Source organism: Ictalurus punctatus, chromosome 19 (genome assembly GCF_001660625.3).
Source record: "Ictalurus punctatus breed USDA103 chromosome 19, Coco_2.0, whole genome shotgun sequence".
In the NCBI taxonomy this organism is placed as follows: domain Eukaryota; kingdom Metazoa; phylum Chordata; class Actinopteri; order Siluriformes; family Ictaluridae; genus Ictalurus; species Ictalurus punctatus.
In genome coordinates, this window is record NC_030434.2 from 12,762,756 (window position 1) to 12,786,437 (window position 23,682).

At 37.8% G+C, this 23,682-nt stretch overlaps 1 protein-coding gene across 2 annotated transcripts in view; it reads left to right on the top strand.

Annotated features, from left to right (window-relative positions):
* The window catches only part of LOC108279828 (copine-8), a 130,142-nt gene that overhangs the window by 43,706 nt on the left and 62,754 nt on the right, over positions 1-23,682 (top strand). For both annotated transcript variants that reach the window (XM_053688059.1, XM_017494340.3), the window contains exons 4-5: positions 715-818; positions 12,623-12,662. In XM_053688059.1, the coding sequence (XP_053544034.1) occupies positions 715-818; positions 12,623-12,662 (144 nt within the window). The remainder of the gene's footprint in view (positions 1-714; positions 819-12,622; positions 12,663-23,682) is intronic.

Here is a 23,682-nt window from a genome sequence, read left to right on the forward strand (position 1 = left end):
ACACCACCTACACAAAAAAGCAACAACTAGATGCCACAGCCATTTTCTACACACGTACCATGATTTACAAGAATAACAATAATGACAGCCCAGGAATTAGCATTTCTACTGGGTAAACTGTTTAGTCTTTTGCAATGCTTTTTATACATACACAACAGCCCAAATTGTGTCACTGTACAATCACACATGAACTAAAATAACTACTTGCCATTATTAGAGGCAAACGCCACATGCTATTACATTGCTAGTGGGCTGTCAAAAGGCACCTTTTCAGAAATTACTACATTTTTCCAGCTAAACCCTACATGTCTGCATCTGAGAAAATCATTTTTGCAAGTGCATCATTTTCACTTTTCAGATTGGTGTACCTTACTGACACGAATCTGTTACAAAAGGCACGTTCATTTTTCTGCACTTCTTGGAGGATAAACATCATCAAGATTTTGCTCAGTTCATTGCTGCCCAAAGACATGTTTTGCGCACTGTTATAACCTGCATACAAATGTATCTGGTTATATTCTGTCCCATTTTGCACATCTGCTGCTCTAACAATGGAATTAATAAAGTGTTATCTCTCCTATGTTATCTTAAAAATGTGAAGGTTCAGGTACATTAAACCAAGTCACCCAAGGATTTTTAGTGAGATCATCAAAAGCTGGTGGACTGTGCTGTTAATTGGATCTCTGACTGTGTCGCTCTGTTTTTGTTTTTCAGTTTGGGAGGACAGAAGTCATAGATAACACACTAAATCCAGACTTTGTGCGCAAGTTCATTCTGGACTACTTCTTTGAAGAGAGACAGAACCTTCGGTTTGATCTGTGAGTACAGTTTGTCTGTCTGTGTGTATGAGTGTGCACAACTGTCCTTGTTGTTATAAGCCTGTGCATTTCTTGGGTACTGGCAGCCTATATGTTGTTATTTATGGAATAACTGGAGAACAGACCTTAGCACTTGCTGCAAGTACGTATGTGTGCATACCTGCATACATCTTAGATTGAGTGAATATCATGCATGAGAGTGTGGGCATCGATACACCTGTGCATTTATGGTTGGTGTATGAGTAGGTTTGGATTTTATTATGTCGTGTGCTATATCTTTTATATATCTGTATATTTAAGACAAGAGCTGTGCTGTCATCTGGGCCTCGACTTCAAGATGACACCGAAGATGACAGCCTGACCGCTGTCAATGAGGATGGTAGCAAATTTAGCTTTGAAAGAAGCAAAGAGTGAATCACTTTGTCTTCTGTCTTCAACTGGACATATTGTACACAGAGAACCTCTTTAACACTCACAAAGCTATGCTGACATTGTTTTGGCCACTAGACTGGATCTGGTGATCCCTTTTAAGTGACATCAGTCAGTGGGCTTACAATGTCTGAATAGTTATGCTCAAAAAAACATTAATATCCCACCGGCGCTGCCTTATCTCCTTTTTGCTCTTGGGTCACGCAGTCATGGCAGTCTCATGAATTTGGTGACAAACCTACCCATGACCCACGTGGAACCCCAAATATAATACTTCCACCTATCCAGTTGCACACGTCACCAGGTTCACCATGCGGTTGGCTCATCTCAAGGACTGCTTATGCTGCTGCCAAATGTTACTGTAGATTAATGTCATCTAAATAAGCAGCATTATATGTACTGTGGCATCTGGTTAATTAGGTGTTAAAACAGAGCCAGTACTACTAACTACCTGAATGAAAGAGTGACACATTGAGCAAGTGAATGGTGTAGAGAAAGCCATTTTTACTGGACTTTGGTGGCAAGGGAATCTGTTAATAGCCCTGGTCATATCCAGAGTTGAATAAAAATTAGTCATGCCAGAGTCTATTCCGGAGCTCGTCAGTATGAGACATTGGATAGGTATCAAATTTTGACACAACATACACCTTGTATCAGTGTACCCATAAACACGTTCTAAATCACTTTTCTTTTGTAATTAGGCAGGCAGTATGGCTGGCTGCACACAGTTATACTGTTGGGAGTCTCACTGAGGTCTATGGTCTCAGTGAACCTGGGCAGTGGAGAAAAGTTTCTGGGTTGGTGAGAGAAGATGTCCAAGTGGTATTGGAGATTTTTGAACATTCCAGTCGAAATTCATTTCTGTCTGCCATTGCCAAAGCAGCAAGGACTGCCTCTATCCACTTTATTAGGAGATTAATGGTGGTAAATCTGCCATGTTTTTCCCAGTTACAGTACATTTGCAAAACCTCATGGTCAATTTCCCCACCCCTCCTTGTGACCTCAAAGAATCCTTACTACTTGCTGAGTAGTTTTGAGCCAGAAATTGGGAATAAAATGAGCTCTTTATCTCTGTGTGATTAGGAGGATCAGAGTTTTTGTGCAGCCTGAATCCACCGAGGCCTGATGTATACTCCCTTGATTACTGACCGGCACTCCTAGAGAAGTGAGGGTAGAAGAGAAAGAGTCTGGTTAGTTAGAGTTTGGGAGGATTTTGCTGGATTATATGCAGAGCATTGGTTAGGACCCAGAAGTGGGGATGACAGGGCTCGTGTTCAATGGGCTTGCAAATGCAGCCATGTAGCTTCACCATATAGTCTGCCAGCTGGATTGTATTCACCAGAGAATTGGGCTGGTGTCATTGGACTGCAGCCATTCAATGACCTTCACAGGTTGCTTTAGTCAAGCCTCAGCCAATGTTTTCATGAGTCAAGGAGTGTCTGGGCAAAGGTGAATGGCTAGTTTCCTTCCTCTAACACCAGTGAGCAGAAGTGCTGGCAGTGTTTCTCTGGGGACAGACCTGTTTGAGTACAGTGCTTCTGACAGCCAGTTAATACAGCTGGCTCTCGGGCATCAGACTACAGGCTGCCAGCTGGGTCTCTCCAGTTAGAAGAGCCTGGATGCAGATCCTCCAACTACTCTTTGGACAGCTGCATGCAGAGGTGGTGCGCTTATCCAGGTGCAACTTGGTGTGTTATCTTGGTGTGGGATTTGGCCCATTGACACTCTAGTGGGAGCGGAGGAAAGGCCCAAGAGGTTTTTTATGACTGCTCAATCTGCTGCCTGTTTGTGTGTGATTCAGGTGAACATCTCTTGTTGTTGCATTTGTAGGGTGAAGAGTGCTTAATGCTGCTGCTCCAGCATTACACCATGTTATGTTCTTCTTGAGCTGCTCCCGGGTTTCGACAGCAGTGTAACAATGTCAGTATAACGCCACTTAGAGGACATAGCAGACCCAGTATAAGAAGACATGTGAGCTTTTTATTTGGGCTCATGCCTTTGGTAAATCAGTAAGATAAACTCTAGAAAAATAAAAAATAAAAAACTTGCCAGATTTTCTCCCCTAACAGAAATCATTCACATTAGGAATATTTAAACAAAATGGAAACAAATTGTTATTATTGAAAGACCTATATTATTTGTCATTTCTCACAGCCCTAAGGAAATCTGTTTTTGCCTTTAACCATGTACCATTTCCCTGGGGTATAAATATGAGGTTACTCACGTATACATATACATATATATATATATATATATATATATATATATATATATATATATATATATATATATATATATATATATACACATCATGTATACATCATTTATAATCACTTACCATGGGAAGACTTTGAAGACAAAATAAACAAATCAAGCAATTAATATAAAAAATATATGTATAAATAATTAAAATACCATTAAGCACAATTAGGGCTTTAAAAAAACTTCCATGTTTAAAATGTTTTTTTTTTTTTTTTTTTTTTTTTTTTTTTTAAATTCAGGAGTTTTACCCATGATGGCATTGTCTCCCCACACAGTATGGTGAAAGAGGAGAAAAAGCCCAAATCACAGTTTTATAATTTCACCATTTAATTGATTCTTGTGGTTGTCCAGTTTCTGAAATCAACTGTTAAACACCACTTTCATAAGAAGAAGCCCGTCCTGACAGCATCTCACAAAATGCAGTGTCTAAAAGCAAGCCTCATTCGAACTATAAATGGCATTGTGTGTTCAGATGAGACCAAAACCAAACCGTTTGGCATAACATAAAAGCCCCTGATATCCATTGTAAAGGCATCATGACTTCTGCTAAGGAGAAGCCTGATTGGCCCTGCCAGGATGTTCAAATGTGGTCATAAATAAATGCTTTGCAATGACCATCCCTAAGAATGTACAGTACATAGTAGTTTCTCCAACTCACTGAATGGAAAATTTTAATCATTGTATGTAATGATTATTGTATATAGTGATTTCAGCTGAATAGTGTTGACTGTTATTCTCATTCTCTCCATCCTAGTGACAGGACAGAAATATTGATTCACGCTGCCTGTGCTTTAATAGCCATGTTCTTGTACAATAAATGTCTGACGAATATCAGCTCATTGGATTGGCACTCGAATCTTATAGCCACTATTATAAATGGCAACAGTATTCAGTTTCTTCCTTGAAGGCATTTAGAATGAAACCACACACCTGTTGCTCTTCATCAGTCATCAGTATCCAGCAACAGTGACTTACTTGCTAAAGCTCATGGTGAAAGTACTACAGGGTGGTAAATGTTTGCTTGTGATGCCATTTATCAGAGATTCAGTATTTTGTTCCACACAGATGCACAAGTAACTGAGTCACAAGAGCACAAGGCTATAAATAGCTGAAGGGAAAAGAATTCTAATACGGCCTGGTCAGACTGAGAGCGTAAATGGGGAGCTGTTAGTTTGGGTATGTGAGAGAATGTGTGGGTGGGTGTCTTCCCCTGGAGGCTCAGCTGAGTGTGTGGGTGGACAGCACACTCCAATCTGCTGTGATTGCTGCACTGGCTGTGTGATCCTATACAGATTCTCTTTCTGTGTGTATCTGCCTTTATGTCGCTCAAGTCTTGTATTACGCCTGCATAGGTGGAAATACACTACTATGCAAAAGCTTTAGGCACTCTATTTTTTATTTTTTATTTTGTGACGTCTACATTATTGAGTCAGTACAAAAACATTAGATTCCCAAACATTAGTTTTCTAGCACAAAATTAAATGTTACAGTAAAATGTTTGTATGGCAGTAAAGAAAGCAGTATATTACGTAAGAGGAGACTTTTCAGACAATAAACATAAAGTCTGCTGGGTTTTGCTGCAAAAATATGAAGCGAGTGCGATAGTCAAAGTCTCCAGAAGAACCGTGTCTGGTTCTGGAAGATGCTCAATAAAACTTAAAGCTCATTTCCTTATAAAACTGCACTCATTGTACCGGAGACGACTTTTTTTTTTTTTGTCACGCCAAATATTGACTTTGTTTCATTTACTACTGTTTACTGCTCTTTACGGTATTTTTTTTTATGTAAAAACATTTAATTTCATTATTTCTTTGCATCTTTGCTCTACAGCATTATTTTTGCATGTGCCTAAGACTTTTGCACAGTACAGTATGTTTGTATCACTGACAGAAATCAGTATGTGTATGTGTGCATGTGTGTGTATAGTTGGATCTAAGTTACAGATTACTGTTTAAAAGAAGAGGTAGCTCAGTAATATTAACACTAAACTATACATGACTAAAGTAGTATAAGTGTATTAAACCACATACATAAATGATTGTGAGCATTGAATTAATTAACAAATTATAAATGACAGATTTCAGCAGTAATGCATTATGAATTTCTGTGTTATTAATGCATATCTAACACAATATAAAGTTTGCATTTAGTTCGGATTTGTGTGTGTGTGTGTGTGTGTTTGATTTTTTTTTCGTTTTTTGAGTTCACGGCAGCTTTTCTTAGAAATAATTTAGAATGTCCCCCCACATACACAGAGCTCCGTTTAATTTAACGATGGGTCGTGGATTGAGCTTGCTGCTTAGTCAAGGGGGTTGTGGTTTGGTCATTTGCTTGCTTTTTCAGTGTGTTTTCTTCCACTGGTTCAGGCTGCATTTGATTCTCAGCCATAATGACTCAGACAGAATTTTCCTAAGTGTGTTTCAGTAGTTAGCCACAGGGGTTTGATGGGATGTTGAGGTTAGCTGGATGTTTGCAGTTTAGCTATTGGTTTTGATTAAATGCCAGCGTGTCTGAGCTCTATTTGGCCCCTGATTTCCAGACGGCAGTTTTGCCTGGGTCTGTTGCGTCGTTGAATCAGTCCGTCCATTGTGGAGAAGCGGTAGTACATTTCCAAGGGAGTTTGTTTCAAATCAAGGGTGTGCACAGGCAACCTGATACTTCAAGGTGAGAGAGTTCAAATATGGAAAACTGGTATTTTTGTTAGATTTGGGTTTTGGGATGTTTGCCTTTTATTACTTTAAAGTGTATACAGTTTTCTTTCAGTTTAATCAAAGCCAATTCTACATGCTACAAATCCTTGAACTGACAGATTGATCAAACTCATTTAGGGGAAAAAAAAGTATTAACCAGGGATTAAATACATATTACTAATGTGGTATCCTCAAGGCTATGAATTTGTACCCTTAATTGAAGGAACACTGTAAATGAGCATCATTAAAGCATATAATTAGATCTAAAATACCATTGTTGTAGATAGATTGTACCTGTATTGTGCCTTCTTTTTTTTTTTTTATAATGGTTCAGACAGCGAACATTAAAAAGTGGAATGAAGTTGAACCTGGAAACCTGGGGATACAGAAACATCAAAATGAGATTGGAAAATCTATCTCAACTTTTAACACACCCTTGTTTACGTCCCCTCATGAATCGGACGTGTGTATCACCTACATGAGTCATACAAGTGGCCATTTCTACAAAGACGAGAGCAGTGTGTAGTGGATTTTCTAGTAGAAACAGCATAGATAAAGTGATTTCTTTGGTCATTTGTATGAGCTGTGTATAGAGTCATAACAGCTTGGCAACTAGCTATTAGACTAAAGACTACAGGGTCAAAGTTGCATCAACTTACATTTTAAAAATGTCAAAAGTGGAGTTTCTCCTCTGAACACACATCTTGTTAACAGCTGAATGTGAGAGAAAGTGTGTTCTGACTTAGATGTCCCTGTCTGCACCTTTAAGACTGAACATCCTGTCCAAATGCTCCTTCAGCAGGACAGCACAGGCCCAAGTAATGACTTGATTTTTTCTAGTCGAGCAGTCGTCGTCCCCCCCCCCAAGTAGTCTTTTCCATAGTTAAAGCAAAACAAATTCAGGATATTCCTATATTTAGGCCATTTTATTAATACAGTCACTTCAGTTAACAGCTATACACACTACAAATTACTTAAGTGTTTCTTTAGGCTACGTTGTTAAGGACAAAAATAAATAAAATAGTGGAATTAATGTGCAAAATAACAAATCTGTGTTATCCTTTTGCACTACCTGACATATCTTACACTTTCACGCTAGAGCTGTGCTGCACTACACTGTCTCAGTAGTTACTGTACTGTCTTGTGTTGCTTGCATACGTTTGCACATGTACTTTAGAAATGTAGAAAAGTGTAGGTCTTATTTAGTTCTGTCTCATGTTAGTCTGAGTAGTTTTGTGTTGTTTCTTTTCACTGTGTACTGTACTATCTGTATATGGTTGAAATGACAGTACAGCCACTTGACTTGACTTGACTTGACTCGACTAAAACCATTACAAACTATAGATTAGGACACAAAGGACAGTCAGAGGAGCAGGCGGTTCTTTCACTCATGACATGTGAGCAGGAGCAAGTGGTCAAATATGAGGCTCATGGGACAAACCAAGGCCAAGCCGATTAAGTTGAAATCCTTTTGGACATGAGTCACTGAGCAATACATTTACTGCATCTGGTCAAAATTAATATTCATCCTTTCTTTATTCATTCATCTTTACTTCACTAACTGCTTTATCCTGGTCAGCATCGCTGTGGTTTAAATTATTTATATTTTGGGATATGCCATGACCCTGATCAGGATTAACTGCTTACTAAATATGAATGATTGAATAAATAAAAGAATGAATAGTTAATTAAAAATATTGTGGATCAGTACAAACAGAAATACCTGCTAGATCAGGCGGGATTAGTAAGAATGACTTAATTACTAGAATGACTTAATTGATTACTTAATTAATTAAAAGTTGGCAGGAGTGAGATTTTAAAAAAACTATTCCTGTTACACTTAACCATAAATGTGATATGAAAGTGATAATACTCAATTTACACAATGTGCAGTTGATTGTATAATTATCTTCATCTAGTCCACATTAACAAACATTACTATTTCCACATTAATAAAGTACATTAATCCTGCTTTGCTGTCTTTGCTGTCTGCATCGCTACTGTCGCCCCCCCCCCCCCCCCCACACACACACACATCGCTAGTTCACATCCCCACAGTAGCATTGATTGTATTAATTGACTAGTCCATGAAACCTATAAAGGCTATTTGGATGGGATATGTGGTTTTATCTGTGTCTCTGTGCAGATGTGTGCCATTCTGTGTGCCTTCTATAATGCAATATTTATAAATCTGAGTGTGTCTGCAGGGATGGAACATAAGAAATGTGTTTGCTCACTCTGGCCTCTAAATTACTTCTTTTTTTAGCCTCATTACAAAAAGCACTCAGAAATTTATTCAAGCAGTGGCTGACCTGTGCTGACATTTAGCCTCACTACTAGATATGTGTTACAGTCCACAACTTTCATCTAACAGGTTAAAATATGAAGATCATTACATAAAAAAAAAATTCTTATAGTCTTATTTTGGCAGTAGAGCCAATAATTAACCAAAATCATAAGTAACACTTGTTATGAATGGGAGGTGGAAGCAGATGCAAATTCAGAATAGAGTTTTATTAAAGGGACTGGCAAACAGATCCAAAACATGAGGCAAAAGACGTAAACAGGAAACAGGCAAAAGGCCAGGCAATCAGTAAACAACAACATAAGGGCAAATCTAAAACTCCAGGTAGCAAAGCGATATTAAAAAATACAGATTATCAGTACACTATGAACATGGCTTGATCATGTCAGATAATGGCACACTGCACATTAATTCACATTGAATAACCGTTTGTGAGTCCTTTATATCTTGTTTGGTAGTGATTCTGTTCAGGTGTGTGAGATTAGTAATCAGGTGACTGTGAGAACCTGTTTGTAGCACTTTAGTAGTCAATTTCCATCCTTGACTGCATAACAGCTACCAGACTTGGTAGCATATATGGTAGATTGAAAGGGAATATGTGGTCGATCAGATTTTATATATCATATTCTATAAATGTAGAAGCATGCACTTTGAAACCAACGGTGGCAGGACTTACTAGCAGATGCTGTGATAAAATTTTGGGTCTTTTGGAAACTTCTTGAAGTATCAGGTGGACTGCTCTTGATCTGAATTTCCTGGGACGCGGAGATGATTTATATATCAGTGGAAGGATGTATATCAAATAATTTGATATCTTTTTAAATCCCTGGCCAGACTCCTAGGCATCCACAACCTATGGATTCTGAAGGCCTTACAGAACTCTTTAGATCTTGGCATGATGACACCACATACCTCAATAGCAAAGGGAACACCAGACACTAGATATGAGAGGGGTTTAAATAAGACCGGTTCCACCTGCATGCCCTAAGCAGGTTCTAATCACTGGCACCCAATCTTCAACACATGATTCTAATTTTATGGATTTGAAGGTGTGATAAATGTAGGAGTATACTTTTTACATGTGACCGATCTGTTTTTTTTGTTAATGTAAATTGTGAAAATGTCACATTTATGTAATTTTTATGTCAGTGTGCATCGCCTTTTTTAATAGGCACTGTTTCAAAGAGGATCAAATGTTTGATCAATTGTGGAAAAAAAAAATGTACATACTCTTACAATTTACATAAAAAATCTTTTGTTTCTCATCAAAATGCGATTTAATTGCTTGCACTACATTTAATTGAATTGTTTCAGTTATGTAGAGTGAATGTGATCAGTTCACATAGTATTAACATGGTACAATTATGTTAGGAAATCTCGCCAGGATGTTGGTGATGACGCAAAGAAAGACCGTAGTATTAAAATCGACTGGATTAAAACAAGTGCCATATAATTGTGTAGTGGGAAATATCGTTGTCTCACAACACCAACAAGCTGGGTTTGGTCCTCTGCTGGGGTGTGGATACAGGATGCAGGGCTTTGAAATGACACAATTAAATCATGTTGAATGTACAAAAACAAATCATGTTAATGTAACTACATTCAGTCACGTGGAATGGCTGTATGCATTTGAGTTAAGTCAATTCAGTGAGCTTTTTTTTTTTCAGTGTAGGCCAAATGACTAAAGAGAAACTAGAGCCCCCATTGCTATCAGGCTGTATAAGTGCCCTCTTAGCTGGCTTGTATAATTGTAATTTACATGGCCTTCTGCAAGGCACAATTGGCATATTGTGCACTTATATCAGCAACTACAGATTGGAGCAGGTAGCAAACAATACCCAATGATAACTGTTATAACACAGGCTTCAAGCCAAAGCGCAGGTTTAATTTAATGCTCTAATAGGTTGTTGTTTCTATAGTAGCAGATTATATAACAACTTGTATGGCTGAAGCATCATATGCTGTAACTGAAGCCTAATAATAAGTGGATTAAAAAACGTGATGCGCTTTAATAAGGAAAAGTGAGCGGCAGTTCTGCAGGCAGAAACATCTTGTTGGTGAAAGACATCAGAAAAAAATACCCCTGACTGTTTTTTGGCTGACAGAAATGCTTACGGTAACTCAAATTACCACTCTTTACCAGATAGTTGAAGATGTGTTTCCAGTCTTCAACTGTCCTGTTTCGGTCAGCCTGTGCCCACTATAGCCTCCGATTCCTATGGCATAGGAGTAGGAGTTGAACCCGATGTGTTTTCTTTTGTTTGTTTTTCCCTCAAGGTTAGACATGTTATGCTTTTTTCTTGTATTTGCTTTTTCATTTTGTGCTTTTTCTTGGATATATGAGTAACTGTACTTCATCCACTTCATCCACTCCAACCAGACTAGAAGTTCTCTTCTGACCTCTGTCATCAGCCAGGCATTTCCACCCACAGAACTGCCAGTCAATGGATGGTTTTTGTTTTTGTTTTTTTGCACTTTTGTGCATAATCTCTTGAGACTCTTGTGTGTGAAAATCACATGAGATAAGCAGTCTAAGTCACTGAGATCACCTTTTTCCCCATTTGGATGTTTGATGTGATCCTTCACTGAACGTCTTGACCTGTATCTGCATGTTTTTATGCATTGCACTGCTACCACGTGGTTGGCTGATTGGACAATTGCATGAATTAGCAGGGGTATAGGTGTTCCTAATAAATTGGTGACTGTATACTTGCATATATGATATATTAGTGCCTTTAGAAGAAAAATGATCTAATGTCATAGGTGCAGTTGCCCAATTTTGTATACATGAGCTCACAGATGGCCACATTCGTCTAGCATTGCTCTAATAGATTGGAAAAAGAGTGTCTCAGGGGGTAGGGCACTAGACTACTGATTAGGTGGCTATGAATTTGAATCCTGGTACTGTCAAGCTGCCACTGTGCCACTGCCAACGTTACCTTCATGTGCTTAGCTCAATAGTAAGTCACTTTGGATGAAAGTGTCTGAAAAATGATTAAATGTAAATGTAGATCAGTGCCATGGCTTTTCTGGTTGTAGATGATTGTGGCTGTGTCAAGATGTCCTCTTGTGAGGGCAAAATCTTAGATAGTTGTGGCATTTGGGAGCACAGATAAACTTTTTTTTAAAACTGTAACACATTTCTAACACAAACCTAACCAACTACCATTACTACTGGGGTGACATTCTTACCGTAAAAACACTAACAACTGTGATTATTATAATTACAGTAATGCAAAAATTCTAACATATATGTGATTTTGCTGTATGAGGTGATGTATGACCACATACTGTAAGCATACAGATAGCACACTTGTGCACACTCATCGATGCAACCAAGCATGATAGTAGAGAAAAAAGAAAAAGGCAGAAATGACTGAAAAACAAACGAAAATCACAGTGTATCTCGATCGGAGAATTGTGCATGATTCTGTTTAGATGAAAGAGAGCAGCAGGCTTTTATCTCAGAACCACCGATGTGGAGCGTCTAAATAATGACAATAAGCTTCTATTTCATAGTTTACAAAACTGGCATGCCATCCAAACAAACTTTTTTTTTTACAGCCTTTAATCTTGCTGTATTGTATCTTCTTGCACATAATCATTGCAAAACCAGTGTTTTTTTTTGTTGTTGTTGTTTTTGTTTTTGTTTTTTTTAAATGTGTAAGATAAGGTCTTAATTTGTATCCACATTGAATCAGTCTGATAACAGAGAGCCTTTTCCATGTTCTCAAGTGTGAAATTACTGCAGTAGTTTCAAACTAAATCAGGATGCACGGCAAGGTCAGGAGAGCATCTTAAGATGATGAGCCGTGACATACAGAAATTGTCTCTTTAGATCATAATAGTGTCTGAATCATCATCTGGCTAATGATCTGTCTAAAAAAAGATGAAGTGGTCAACCTCTGGCTTTTTTTTTTCCTTTTTCACACTTTCCCCCCTCTGTACAGACACAAAAGACTAATTAGCTAATATTGGAGGTATCAGACTTCATTGTTCAGGTTGCAGGGTGTAAAGTTAAGGCTTTTAGAGGGAGGACCCATTGGATTTTTCATAGTCATTATGTTATATGAAAGCTTAAGTGATGACTGAAATTCTTTCTCTCCTCCATTCTGCAGGTACGATGTGGACTCAAAGAGCACCAATCTTTCCAAACATGTGAGTATACCATTGATTCTCAGTGCTCAATTTTAAGCTGCATTGATGCTTCAATTTACATGAGGTGATATAATAGAACTACACACACTCACATTCTTCGAAATATATATAGATTTCTTGTTTTTCAAAATGGAATTAAAGGGGAACAGTATCCATCCTTATCTGAGTGGACAAAAGGCACTGGTAACAAAAGGCACTGGTCTTTGCAGTACCTTAACATTATGTTTAATGCTGATCTCTCACCAGGAGTAATTTATAATATTGCTTGCTGAAATTGTTGTACAATGTTCACTCACTAGTGAGTGTTTTTGTCCACCCATTTGACCACAAATCAGCTGAGATATAAAATAATTTGAAATATTTTAAAAATTCTGGAGAAAAATGATTGGTTATAAATTCAACAGGGCACACGGTGGCTTAGTGGTTAGCACGTACTCCGGTTTCCTCCCCCAGTCCAGAGACATGCATGGCAGGCTGCTTGGCATGTCTAAAGTGTCCGTAGTGTATGAATGGGTGTGTGAGTGTGTATGTGATTGTGCCCTGCGATGGATTGGCACCCTGTCCAGGGTCTACCCCTCCTTGTGCCCGATGCTCCCTGGGATAGGCTCCAGGTTCCCTGTGACCCTGAAAAGGAGTAAGCGGTATAGAAGATGGATGGATGGATGGATGGATGGATAAATTCCGTCTCCTTTTTGACTGGTTTAAGTGTTTGATATACCCAAATACTATGGTGGTGAAAACAATTGCTCTGTTCTATTTTGGGTAAATCAAACACATCATGCCTGTAGCAGCGCAGCAAATTTCACTGCATGGCTGAGTAGCTGTGAGTAGGAACAAATATCTGAAAACAAAAAGAAGGATGTTTTACAGTACGGACAAAATAAGTGTACCACCATTCTTTACTCCCACTGGTAGTCATCACTACCATTCACACTCCATTCACAAACACCACTAAACTTCTCATATCCGTTATGTTAAACTCTGCTCAACTCTGCTCAACCTCAAACTGAATAAATCATTATAAGTTTCATTTTCAGTTGAATTTGGGGAAACCACTTGAAGTATGCGTTGTGTTTTCAGCTATTTCAATTGCTTTTGTTTGATTTGTTCATTACAAACAGCTGAAAGTCTGTACATTTTGACAATAAACCTGATTTGCAATGGGGGATTTGCAATTTGAATCATTTTGATTGCAACTGTAACTACAGTGGCCTCCACTAATATTGGCACCCTTGGTAAATGTGAGCAAAGAAGGCTGTGAAAAATTGTCTTTATTGTTTAATCTTTTGATCTTTTGTTAAAAAAAAATCACAACAATTATCTGCTCTCATGGATAACAAACAATTGTAAACACAGCACAGGTTTATCAAAAAATATATATCTTTGTTAAATATAGGTGTGCAACAATTATTGACACGCCTATGAAAAAAAAATATTTTAAGGTTATTTCCATTGATAATTAAAATTATTTTAGTAAAGCTGGGTGACTAGGAACAGGAAATTGTTCAAGCATGACTTCCTGTTCCACAGGGGTATAAATGTGAGGTACCAAATTCCCTTAGTCAGTCATAACAATTGGTAAGACCGAGGAATATAGCTGTGATGTGCAGCAAAAGGTTGTTGAGATTCACTAAATGGGAAGTGGCTATAAGAAAATAGCACAAGCATTGAAAATGCCCATTTCCACCATCAGGGCAATACTTAAGAAGTTCCAGTCAACTGGAAATCACTATATCACCAAGTTATTTGGAAGGTTTCAAGAAAAAAGTCTCTACTCTCATCCAAAAACAAACTCAAGCATCTTCAGTTTTTCAGACACCACAGGAACTTCAGATGGGATCAGATTCTATGGTCAGATGAAACCAAAATACAGCTTTTTGGTAATAAACACCAGAGGTGGTTTTGGTGCACACAGAGAGGTAGCCATATGGACAAGTACCTCATGCCCACAGTTAAATATGGAGGTGACTCTTTTATGTTTTGAGGCTGTTTTTCTGCCAGAGGACCTGGACATTTTGTTAGGATACATGGTATCATGGACACTATCAAATATCAACAGATATTAAATGAAAACCCGACTGTCTCTGCCAGAAAGCTTCAAATGGGCCGTGGTTAGATCTTCCAGCAGGACAATGATCCAAATCATACATCAAAATCAACACAAAAATGGTTTACTGACCACAAAATCAAGGTCCTGCCATGGCCATCCCAGTCCCCTGACCTGAAACCCATCGAAAACCTGTGTGGTGAACTGAAGAGGAGAGTCCACCAGTGTGGACCTCAACATTTGAAGGATCTGGAGAGATTCTGTATGGAGGAATGGTCTCAGATCCCTTGCCATGTATTCTCCAACCTCATCAGACATTATAGAAGTTCCAGTCAACTGGAAATGTTATGAATCAACCTTGAATTGGACGTGTGTCTATATCGTCTCAACGCACTGTGAAGAGGATGGTTCGAATGGCCAAAAAATCTCGAAGGATCACAGCTGGAGAACTGCAGAAGTTAGTTGCATCTTGGGGTCAGAAAATCTCCAAAACTACAATCCGAAGTCACCTACATCACCACAAGTTGTTTGGAAGGGTTTCAAGAAAAAAGCCTCTACTCTCATCCAAAAACAATCTCAAGCATCTTCAGTGTGCCAGACACTACCGGAACTTCAAATGGGATCGGGTTCTATGGTCAGATGAAACCAAAATAGAGCTTTTTGGTAATAAACACCAGAGGTGGTTTTGGTGCACACAGAGAGGTAGCCATATGGAAAAGTACCTCATGCCCATGGTTAAATATGGCTCTTTAATGTTTTGGGTCAGAGCTGGCAAAGGGAGGTAGCACAAAGTATTGTTGCATACCTGTATTTAACAAAGATTTTTTAGATAAACCTGTGTTTTGTTTGAAATTGTTTGATATCCATGAGAGCAGAGTATTTTTGTGATTTTTTTTTAACAAAAGATCAAAAGGTTAAAAAATAAAGACAATTTTTCACAGCCTTTTTTGCTTATATTTACCAAGGGTGCCAATATTAGTGGAGGCCACAGTAAATAGTTTATAGACTGTAACTATTCAGTGTAATTTACATTGAAATACTGGATGTCAATATTGTTGTATTAAGGCACTTAACATCAGGTAATGTAAGTTTACGTGTCATGATAGCTAGATATTGAGCTTCCTATACTGATAGATACAACTACATTTGTGTCATCATAAAAGTGTGTGAAAGAGAACAATGTCGGGTTCTTGGGAGAAATTGGGAGAAAGAAGCTCCTAACTCTCTCAATGGGAGCCCACCTGTAAGGTAGAACGGATCATTGAACGAGTCGTTTGTGACACTGGGGAAAAAAGTAATGTTATAATTTAAATTATGAGTACATTAAAGTGTTTTTTGACCTTGAATGCATATAAATCTTTTGTATGAGACCTTTAAAACAAAATTAGGCACGCTTCAAAACCGTAATAGGTGCGCTTTAAGTTATATATACTAAAGATGAACAGTACTACATGTGTTGAAGAGATACAGAATTTACAGAATGTGAATATATTATTAATAGGAGTCCTGGAATGAGCGTGAAGCAGTGAAGCAGAACAGGAGTAGAGCAACACAATGAATCAGGCAGCTCCTGAATTTGACGAGAGCCATATCAGTAAAAGTCTGTCAGGCTATGGCACAGGCATCATATTCTAATTTACCAAAAGTCTCTCTGCCCAAGTACCCCTAGATTTGCACCTTTACCTAAGAGAAGAGCTATTTAACAAAATGCCTGTTGAAACAAACAGGGTTTTAGCCTAGACTTAAAGATTGAGACTGTGGCTGAGTCCTGAGCACTAATTGGAAGGCTATTCCATTTGTAAAAGCTCTGCCCCCTGCTGTAGTGTCTAAAGAATCTGCACATTTTGATTGAGGCAGAATACAATAGACTAAAAGTTAATGTGGGAAGAAAATATTCCACTCTTTATTGAGAGCATGTAATTAGAATAAAATGTGCAACTTTCTGGTTTTAGGAAGGACACTAGCTGTTATGTTCTAGTCAACTGAATCTTGTTTATGCACACACTAGAACATTCAGACAGCAATGAATTATAAAAGGCCAACCTAGAGGTAATAAAAGCATGTACTGTTTTTTTCTGCATCATGTAATGACATATTTCATAGTATAACAATGTTCCTGACATTGAGAAAGGTTATCATAGTAATATTATCTACTCAATCTTCTAAATGAGAGACTGGAGTCGATAATCACACCAAGGGTTTTCACTGCAGCACATGATGTAAGTGAAAGGTCTGAAAGTGGAATTTCTGTCTTGTTGGAATTAAACAGAAGGACGTTACTCAGCATATAGTGTCTAATGCCCTTTACGCATTCCTACATTTTATTTAGGTGATATCACAGCAGTGAATGCTTAAAACAGTGGCCCGAGAAGAGAACCTTACGGAACAATAAGTTTGTTTTAAATGCATAGAAAAGTCACTATTAACATTTACAAACATAATGGCCATCAGAAAAGACCTGAGCCAAGCAAGAGCCGTTCCCTTATCTACAATAAAATGTTCCAGTCTATCTAAAAGAATATAGTAATCTATGGTATCAAAAGCTTAATTGAGATTAACTAGTGGACACACATTCCTGATCATAGGCCAATAATGGGTCATTTACTACTTTAACCAGTGCTGATATAATGCTGTGGTGAGGTCTAAATCATGACTATAATATTTCAGCTTAACAGCTGAGCTACAAGCTTTTGTAGGATTTTGGAGATAAAGGGTATGATATTGGTGCGCAAACAAACATTCAAGGCCAGGTTTCTTAGTCAGTGGATAGATAGCCACAAGAGTGAAAGATTTAGGTACATAGTCTATCATGTGGGAGGAGTTTATCATTTTTAACAGAGGTTTGATAGCCCCTGGTTGTATTTTCTTTAAAAACTAGTATCATATTGTAATATCTTAACTAGGGTTGGGAAAAGAACTCAGGAGGCAGGTGTGAGAGTGTGGATTTGATTTATTTGGGGTTATTTCCCACTCTGCTTTTCAGCATGGCCTTTTTAAATCTGAAATATTTACTTAAAAAAAAAACCATACAGTCATGCACACAAGAGAATGCTGTCTGGGGAAGTTGTTTTTCCTCTGCCACTGCTTCTGTCTAGTTGGCATTCTCTTACTCACTATAAGACACAGGGTAAAAATAGTGCATCATTAATTACACACAGGTGAACAGTCACTCATTACTTCACCCACTCCTCTCTCCAAGACTCCACCCTCCATTCACAAACACCACTAAACTATGCCCCCTCTGCCACACATGCATGTATGTAGTATAAAAGTTGATGATTTTGAGGTTAATTCATTATCTTGGATTGGATTAATTGATTCTATTTGCTCCGGGATAGCTTGGGTATCAGATTGTCACATTTATACTGTGAATTTTATCAATAACTTTGTCATGGAAAATCTACTTTTTTATCTTCTATTTGATTGGAGAGATACGCTGATCTAGCAGCAGTACGAGCCTTTCAGTGGAGCAAGCTTTCCTTCCAGGCAGTTTGGAAGACTACCAGTTTAGTCTGACACTTGCGAGTGTGATCATTATACATTGTGTGAGCTTTATTTTCTATGTTTTTGTTGAACTCAGGGAATAAATACACTCTCAGTAGAGTGAATCCTGGATGATGCCTCCAGGCAGCTAGCAGATGGTCAATTTAACCTGGATTGTTAATAATTAACTAGGCCTGCCATAAGATTGGGAATTATATTACAGAAAATTATAACATTACCTTTCTGAGTGGGATAGATACAATCCTCAGTTAAAAGGCCAGGCCTACCCTTAAAAGTATCAAAATTGTCAAGAAAGCCCACATTGATTTCAGAGTACCATCTTGACATCAGTTCAGCAGCCATAACCTGCTCTAAGTTACATCATTCCACAATTGAGAAGTATAGTATGGTATTTGGCATTGCCTTCACAATTTTACATGGCTTAATTACCACTGACTAGGGGTGGAATTCATATTGTTATCACTGACAAAGGCATATGTCATTATATCTGAACTCTAGAAAGCCTGTGCTTGCCTTATACACTAAAATTGTGTGCAGTGTCCAAGCCCTGTCTCCCAACATACAGCTAACTACAGCTGATGATGTCCCTAAGACCTAGCTTATTTCACATGTAGAATAGAGTTAGATTTATAACAAGAGCACTTTTAGCAGGCTTCTCAGCAGGTGCCCCACCTGCTAAATAGTAATATTTGAGATCATTCATTCCATTTGAGAAGTTCTGTTAATCTGTAAACAGTGTACGGAGTTCTGTTATCCTAACTGTTTGTTCTTTATGTGCGTATAAAAAATGCATCCATACATTATTTACAAATTTATTTATTTATCTGCCCTTGGTATTGTGGCTGAAGTGGGTTTTCCTAATTTCCTGCAAGAATGACTTTATGAAAAACAACAACATGATTCCACATCTAACTGACAATGTTTCCCATGGTGATCTATTACAGTCATGGCCCAGGTTTGTCTGGTAATTTGAGAGTATCCCTCTTGACTGTGGGTCTATGTTTCTTTGTTGTGTAATGTCCTTGCAAATATAAGGTGATGCCATACAAGATGATTCATCTTTGACCTCTGTAGATGTAGCTTATTGAGTTAAAGAAATATAGATGTATCTCTTGATGCTCTGTTTGTGACTGTGCTTTTCTCAGTGTTATTTGTTTCCCTTGGTTGTATGATTCTTTCATTTGCACTGGTTCAAAAGTGAGGCTTTTCAAACCTCCTGTGGAGAAACTAAATCATCCACTGAGACAAATCGATGGCAAATAGTGACAGAGAGTCACTTATTGCAGTGAATAACTCTTGATGCTCTTCACATCCCACTAATACATTATTGTATTTTCACTTCAAGAGCATGTCCATTTTTAGTCCCAACTAGAGCAGCAGATAATAATTCAGATCACTAATTTGTTACCATCTGTCACATAGAGAATTTAAAGTTGCAATTTGTAAAGATGTCATTTACACACAATTTCCACGGCTTGTTGGTTTCTTTAGTTGTGTGTGAAAGCTGTCCCTTTATACAGTTTGGAAGATTCCACAAATTGATGTAATTACTTTCAGAAACTTCTGATTGGCCAATTGTTATGAGTAGGAGTTGGCTGATCTAAAGGGCCTACTTTTAGATACAGTGCCCCTTTGCTATTGATACCATGGGAGAATCCAAGCAGCTCAGCCAATACATCAGAAAAAAATGGTGGAAATCCACAAGTCCAGTTGCTCCTTCAGAGCAATTATGAAAGGTTCAACTGAACCCCAAGACAACAACAAAGAAACTAGCAAGGGAGTTGGGGGCATCAGGTACCCAAGTATCTATATTTGCCAAAAACAACATTTTATGATGACCTTAAAAACTTACTCGCAGAATTTTGGTGAAGTGTTTGCTGGTTGGATGAAAGAAAAGTTTAACTGTTGGCCTTAAAGTCAGCGCTGTGTATGGAGGGAAAAGGGTGAGGCTTTTAAACCAAAGAACACCATCCCACCTCTGAATCTTATGGGTGGCAGCTACATGTTGTGGGCTGGTGGTGTGTGTTTTACTGTAAAAGAGACTGGTGCACTTCAGAAAATAGATGGCATCATGAAGAAGGATGATTATCTAGAAATACTGAAGCAACTTCTCAAGACAGCAACCAGAAAACAACCAGAAAGTTAAAACCTGGTCACAACTGAGTCTTAGCTTATATACACACACACTTTATATATATATATATATATATATATATATATATATAATATACAGTTCTGTGCAAAAGTCTTAGGCACATGAAAAGAAATGCTGTACAGCAAAGATGCCTTCAAAAATAATGAAATGAAATGTTTCTACATTAAAAAATAACGAGCAGTAAACAGTAGTAAATGAAACAAAGTCAAAATTTGGTGTGACGACCCTTTGCTTTAAAAAAGTTCAATAAAATAGTAGTCTCTGGTACAATGAGTGCAGTTTTATAAGGAAATGCGCTGTAAGTTTTATTGAGCATCTTGCAGAACCAGACACGGTTCTTCTGGAGACTTTGACTGTCACATTTGCTTCTTATATTTGCAGCAAAACCCAGCAAACTTTATTATGTTTATTGTCTGAAAAGTGTCTCTTACGTAGTATGCTGCTTTCTGTTTTACATTTGACATTTTTCTGTAATTTTGTGCTGAAAAACTAATATTTGGGAATCTAAAATGTTTTTGTACCGACTCCATAATGTAGAAGTCATAAAATAAATATCTATAACAAAGAAAATAAGAAAATAGGGTGTCTAAGACTTTTGCACAGTATGTATGTATGTATGTATGTATGTATACACACAGTATATAGGGCAGCCTGTTAGCCTGTCTGTGTCATGAATTCAAACAACCTGCCGATATCAAATTAACAAAAGGACTCACTTAGGTTGATGATTCAGTATGTCTGCTCACAGTAGACACTCTTTCAGACAATATATTATAATGTGTTAATTCCAGTTACTTACTGTAATACATCTGCCTAGACACTTCCTAGAGAAGTGATTTTGTTAAACATATCCATCCACTCTAGATAGAGTTATGCTAAGCATATTATAATTCATCCACTTTACAAGAAGAACTGTCATCCCAGCCCATCCTCTCCATCTATACAACTGAGCACATGGTGTGTCCGCCCAACTTAACCCCTGTCTCCTCTTGCACATATGTAAATCATTATCCAGTCTTCAAGCTCCGTGCCGATTCTGAAACATCGCTCCTGTGCATCTGTGTTAGTAGTGTTTACCCCAGGAGGCACAGACACATACACAGATAGCACTGAGGAGTAATTGAAAACATTCTCAGAGACTCTACATGCTCCCTCAAGTCCCATGACTACAAACAGCTTTCCCTAAATGATCCCACAAATCAAGATATATGCTTTTCCTATTGCTTCTCGTAATTTCTTTGTCACCATCACAGGCGATAAACGCACACACACACACACACACACACACACACACACACACACACACACACACACACACACACACACAAATAAAATCAAATAAAATAAGTAGCATCCTTGTAAGTCCAACTAGTAGAGACAAACCACCTACATCCAGTCACTAACCTCCCAAGGATTTCAGTCCAGGCCGAACTCATTACTGGATGTGTTAACATGCGAGTTCCTGTGCTGTCAGAAGCAGGTGAAAATTAAAGGAAAAAGGCCATAGAGATAGATGATCAAAGTATGTATTTCTTACTCTGTTTACAAGAAGGAGAGATGCCTTTGTTTCTTTTTCTTTATTGTATCTGTCCGTGGAGCCTTGAACAGTAATTGGTAGCGCTCATGGGAATGGAGGAGTGTCAGTGTTAATGCAGAGTTTTATAAATAGCTGTAAACAGCTCAGTTATGAGAGCGAAGCCCATTCTCTTCAACTGGCTGTATCCTTTCAGACATATACAATGCCTGTAGCACTGCTTCTGAGGAAAACTTCATTAACACAGTTGATTTTTTGTTGTATGTATAAAAAACAAATAAACAAAAAAAAAGCACTGTAATGAGAGTGTAGAAAGGAAAAACAAAATTAAAGACTATAATTAACTGAACAACCCCCGCACCCTGGATATTCATGGCTAACTAATATCTATATCTGGTTCTTTATATATTATAAAATCCAACAACAGGCAAAAAATTCAAGTGGGAAGTGCCTGTAACTCCATAAAATATCAAATAAAGTGTTGCCATTTATAGAAAAACTTGCCAGTACATCCCCTTATTGTGTATTTTAATTCTCGAGTTTTAGCAAAAACATCATGTCCTTAAGCCATTGGTAGATGGATGGATATTTAGCAGACTTCCAATGCAACAGTAGGGAACGTCTTGATATTAGGAATGTGAAAGTGATAATATCTTTTTGTACAGAGCTTAATGGAACTGAGGCATCAGGAATCCCAAATATAGAAATCAATGGGCAAGGTTTTAAATCTACTCTGAGAATGGCAATTTCATTTACTACATACATTTTGGCACAGTAAGACAAGCAAGTACAGCAAGCAAGGCGAAGCTGTGCATCACACTGTCTGTTTAGGGAAATGGTACATTACTTTTCTAGTTGCAAACGTAAAAATGCACTACTGTTCTCAATAGCCCCGTCTACTGCTACCGTAAAAATCTGACACACTTTTGCCTTACCTATCTGCAGTAAACAATGCAAAATTTAAAGGTACCCTCAAAGGTACAACAGTGGCCCTATGGTCCAACACTAAGGACCAACAATTATGTTCTTCTGCTAACTATAAGTAGAACAATACATACTGTACAGTAACACCCCACTGACAAACATTTACACAATTAAACCCCATTTTTTGTGTGTTTGTATTCAAACTGTCTAATGCAATACACATGTCTCCAAGTTTATATCTCATATGTAATCAATAAAAACAAAGCATTAAAATTACTAAATTCTCAAACAAAGGCACTATGCAAACATCTATCACACATGTCTTCTATGATATTTTTAAATACTGGTTTTAAAATAAAGCAGTATGAAGTTCTGAAGCCAGCCATAGAAAGGCAGTGCAGCATGAAAGTGGGCCAGACAAACAGTCTGTTTGTCATATCAAGACAGCTACTAGCTCATAGCTCAGCACCCTGAACATGATGAAATGTGCTTTTCAGCCCTCATGGGAGGAGGGCTAAGATGGATTAATGTAGTACATGGTGTAGTGTGTGAATAGACACTGAAACTTTCCAGTCTCCTTGTTTTCATCCAAGTAACGAGATAGGACATTGATTAGCTTGTTAGCTTACTATTATTTTTAATTGTTCTCATTGTTACACATGGCTCCCAAGATCCTCAGTATGCTGACTACTTTGAACATGATAATGGTCAATGGTAAAATCGTATTTTGACCAAAATGTCCAACAAAGGCTAACAGTGATGACCCCTCAATTGAGTTAGTACATATTGTCTGAATGGATATACAGTAGTCTCATATTGGATGCACTATATATATATATATATATATATATATATA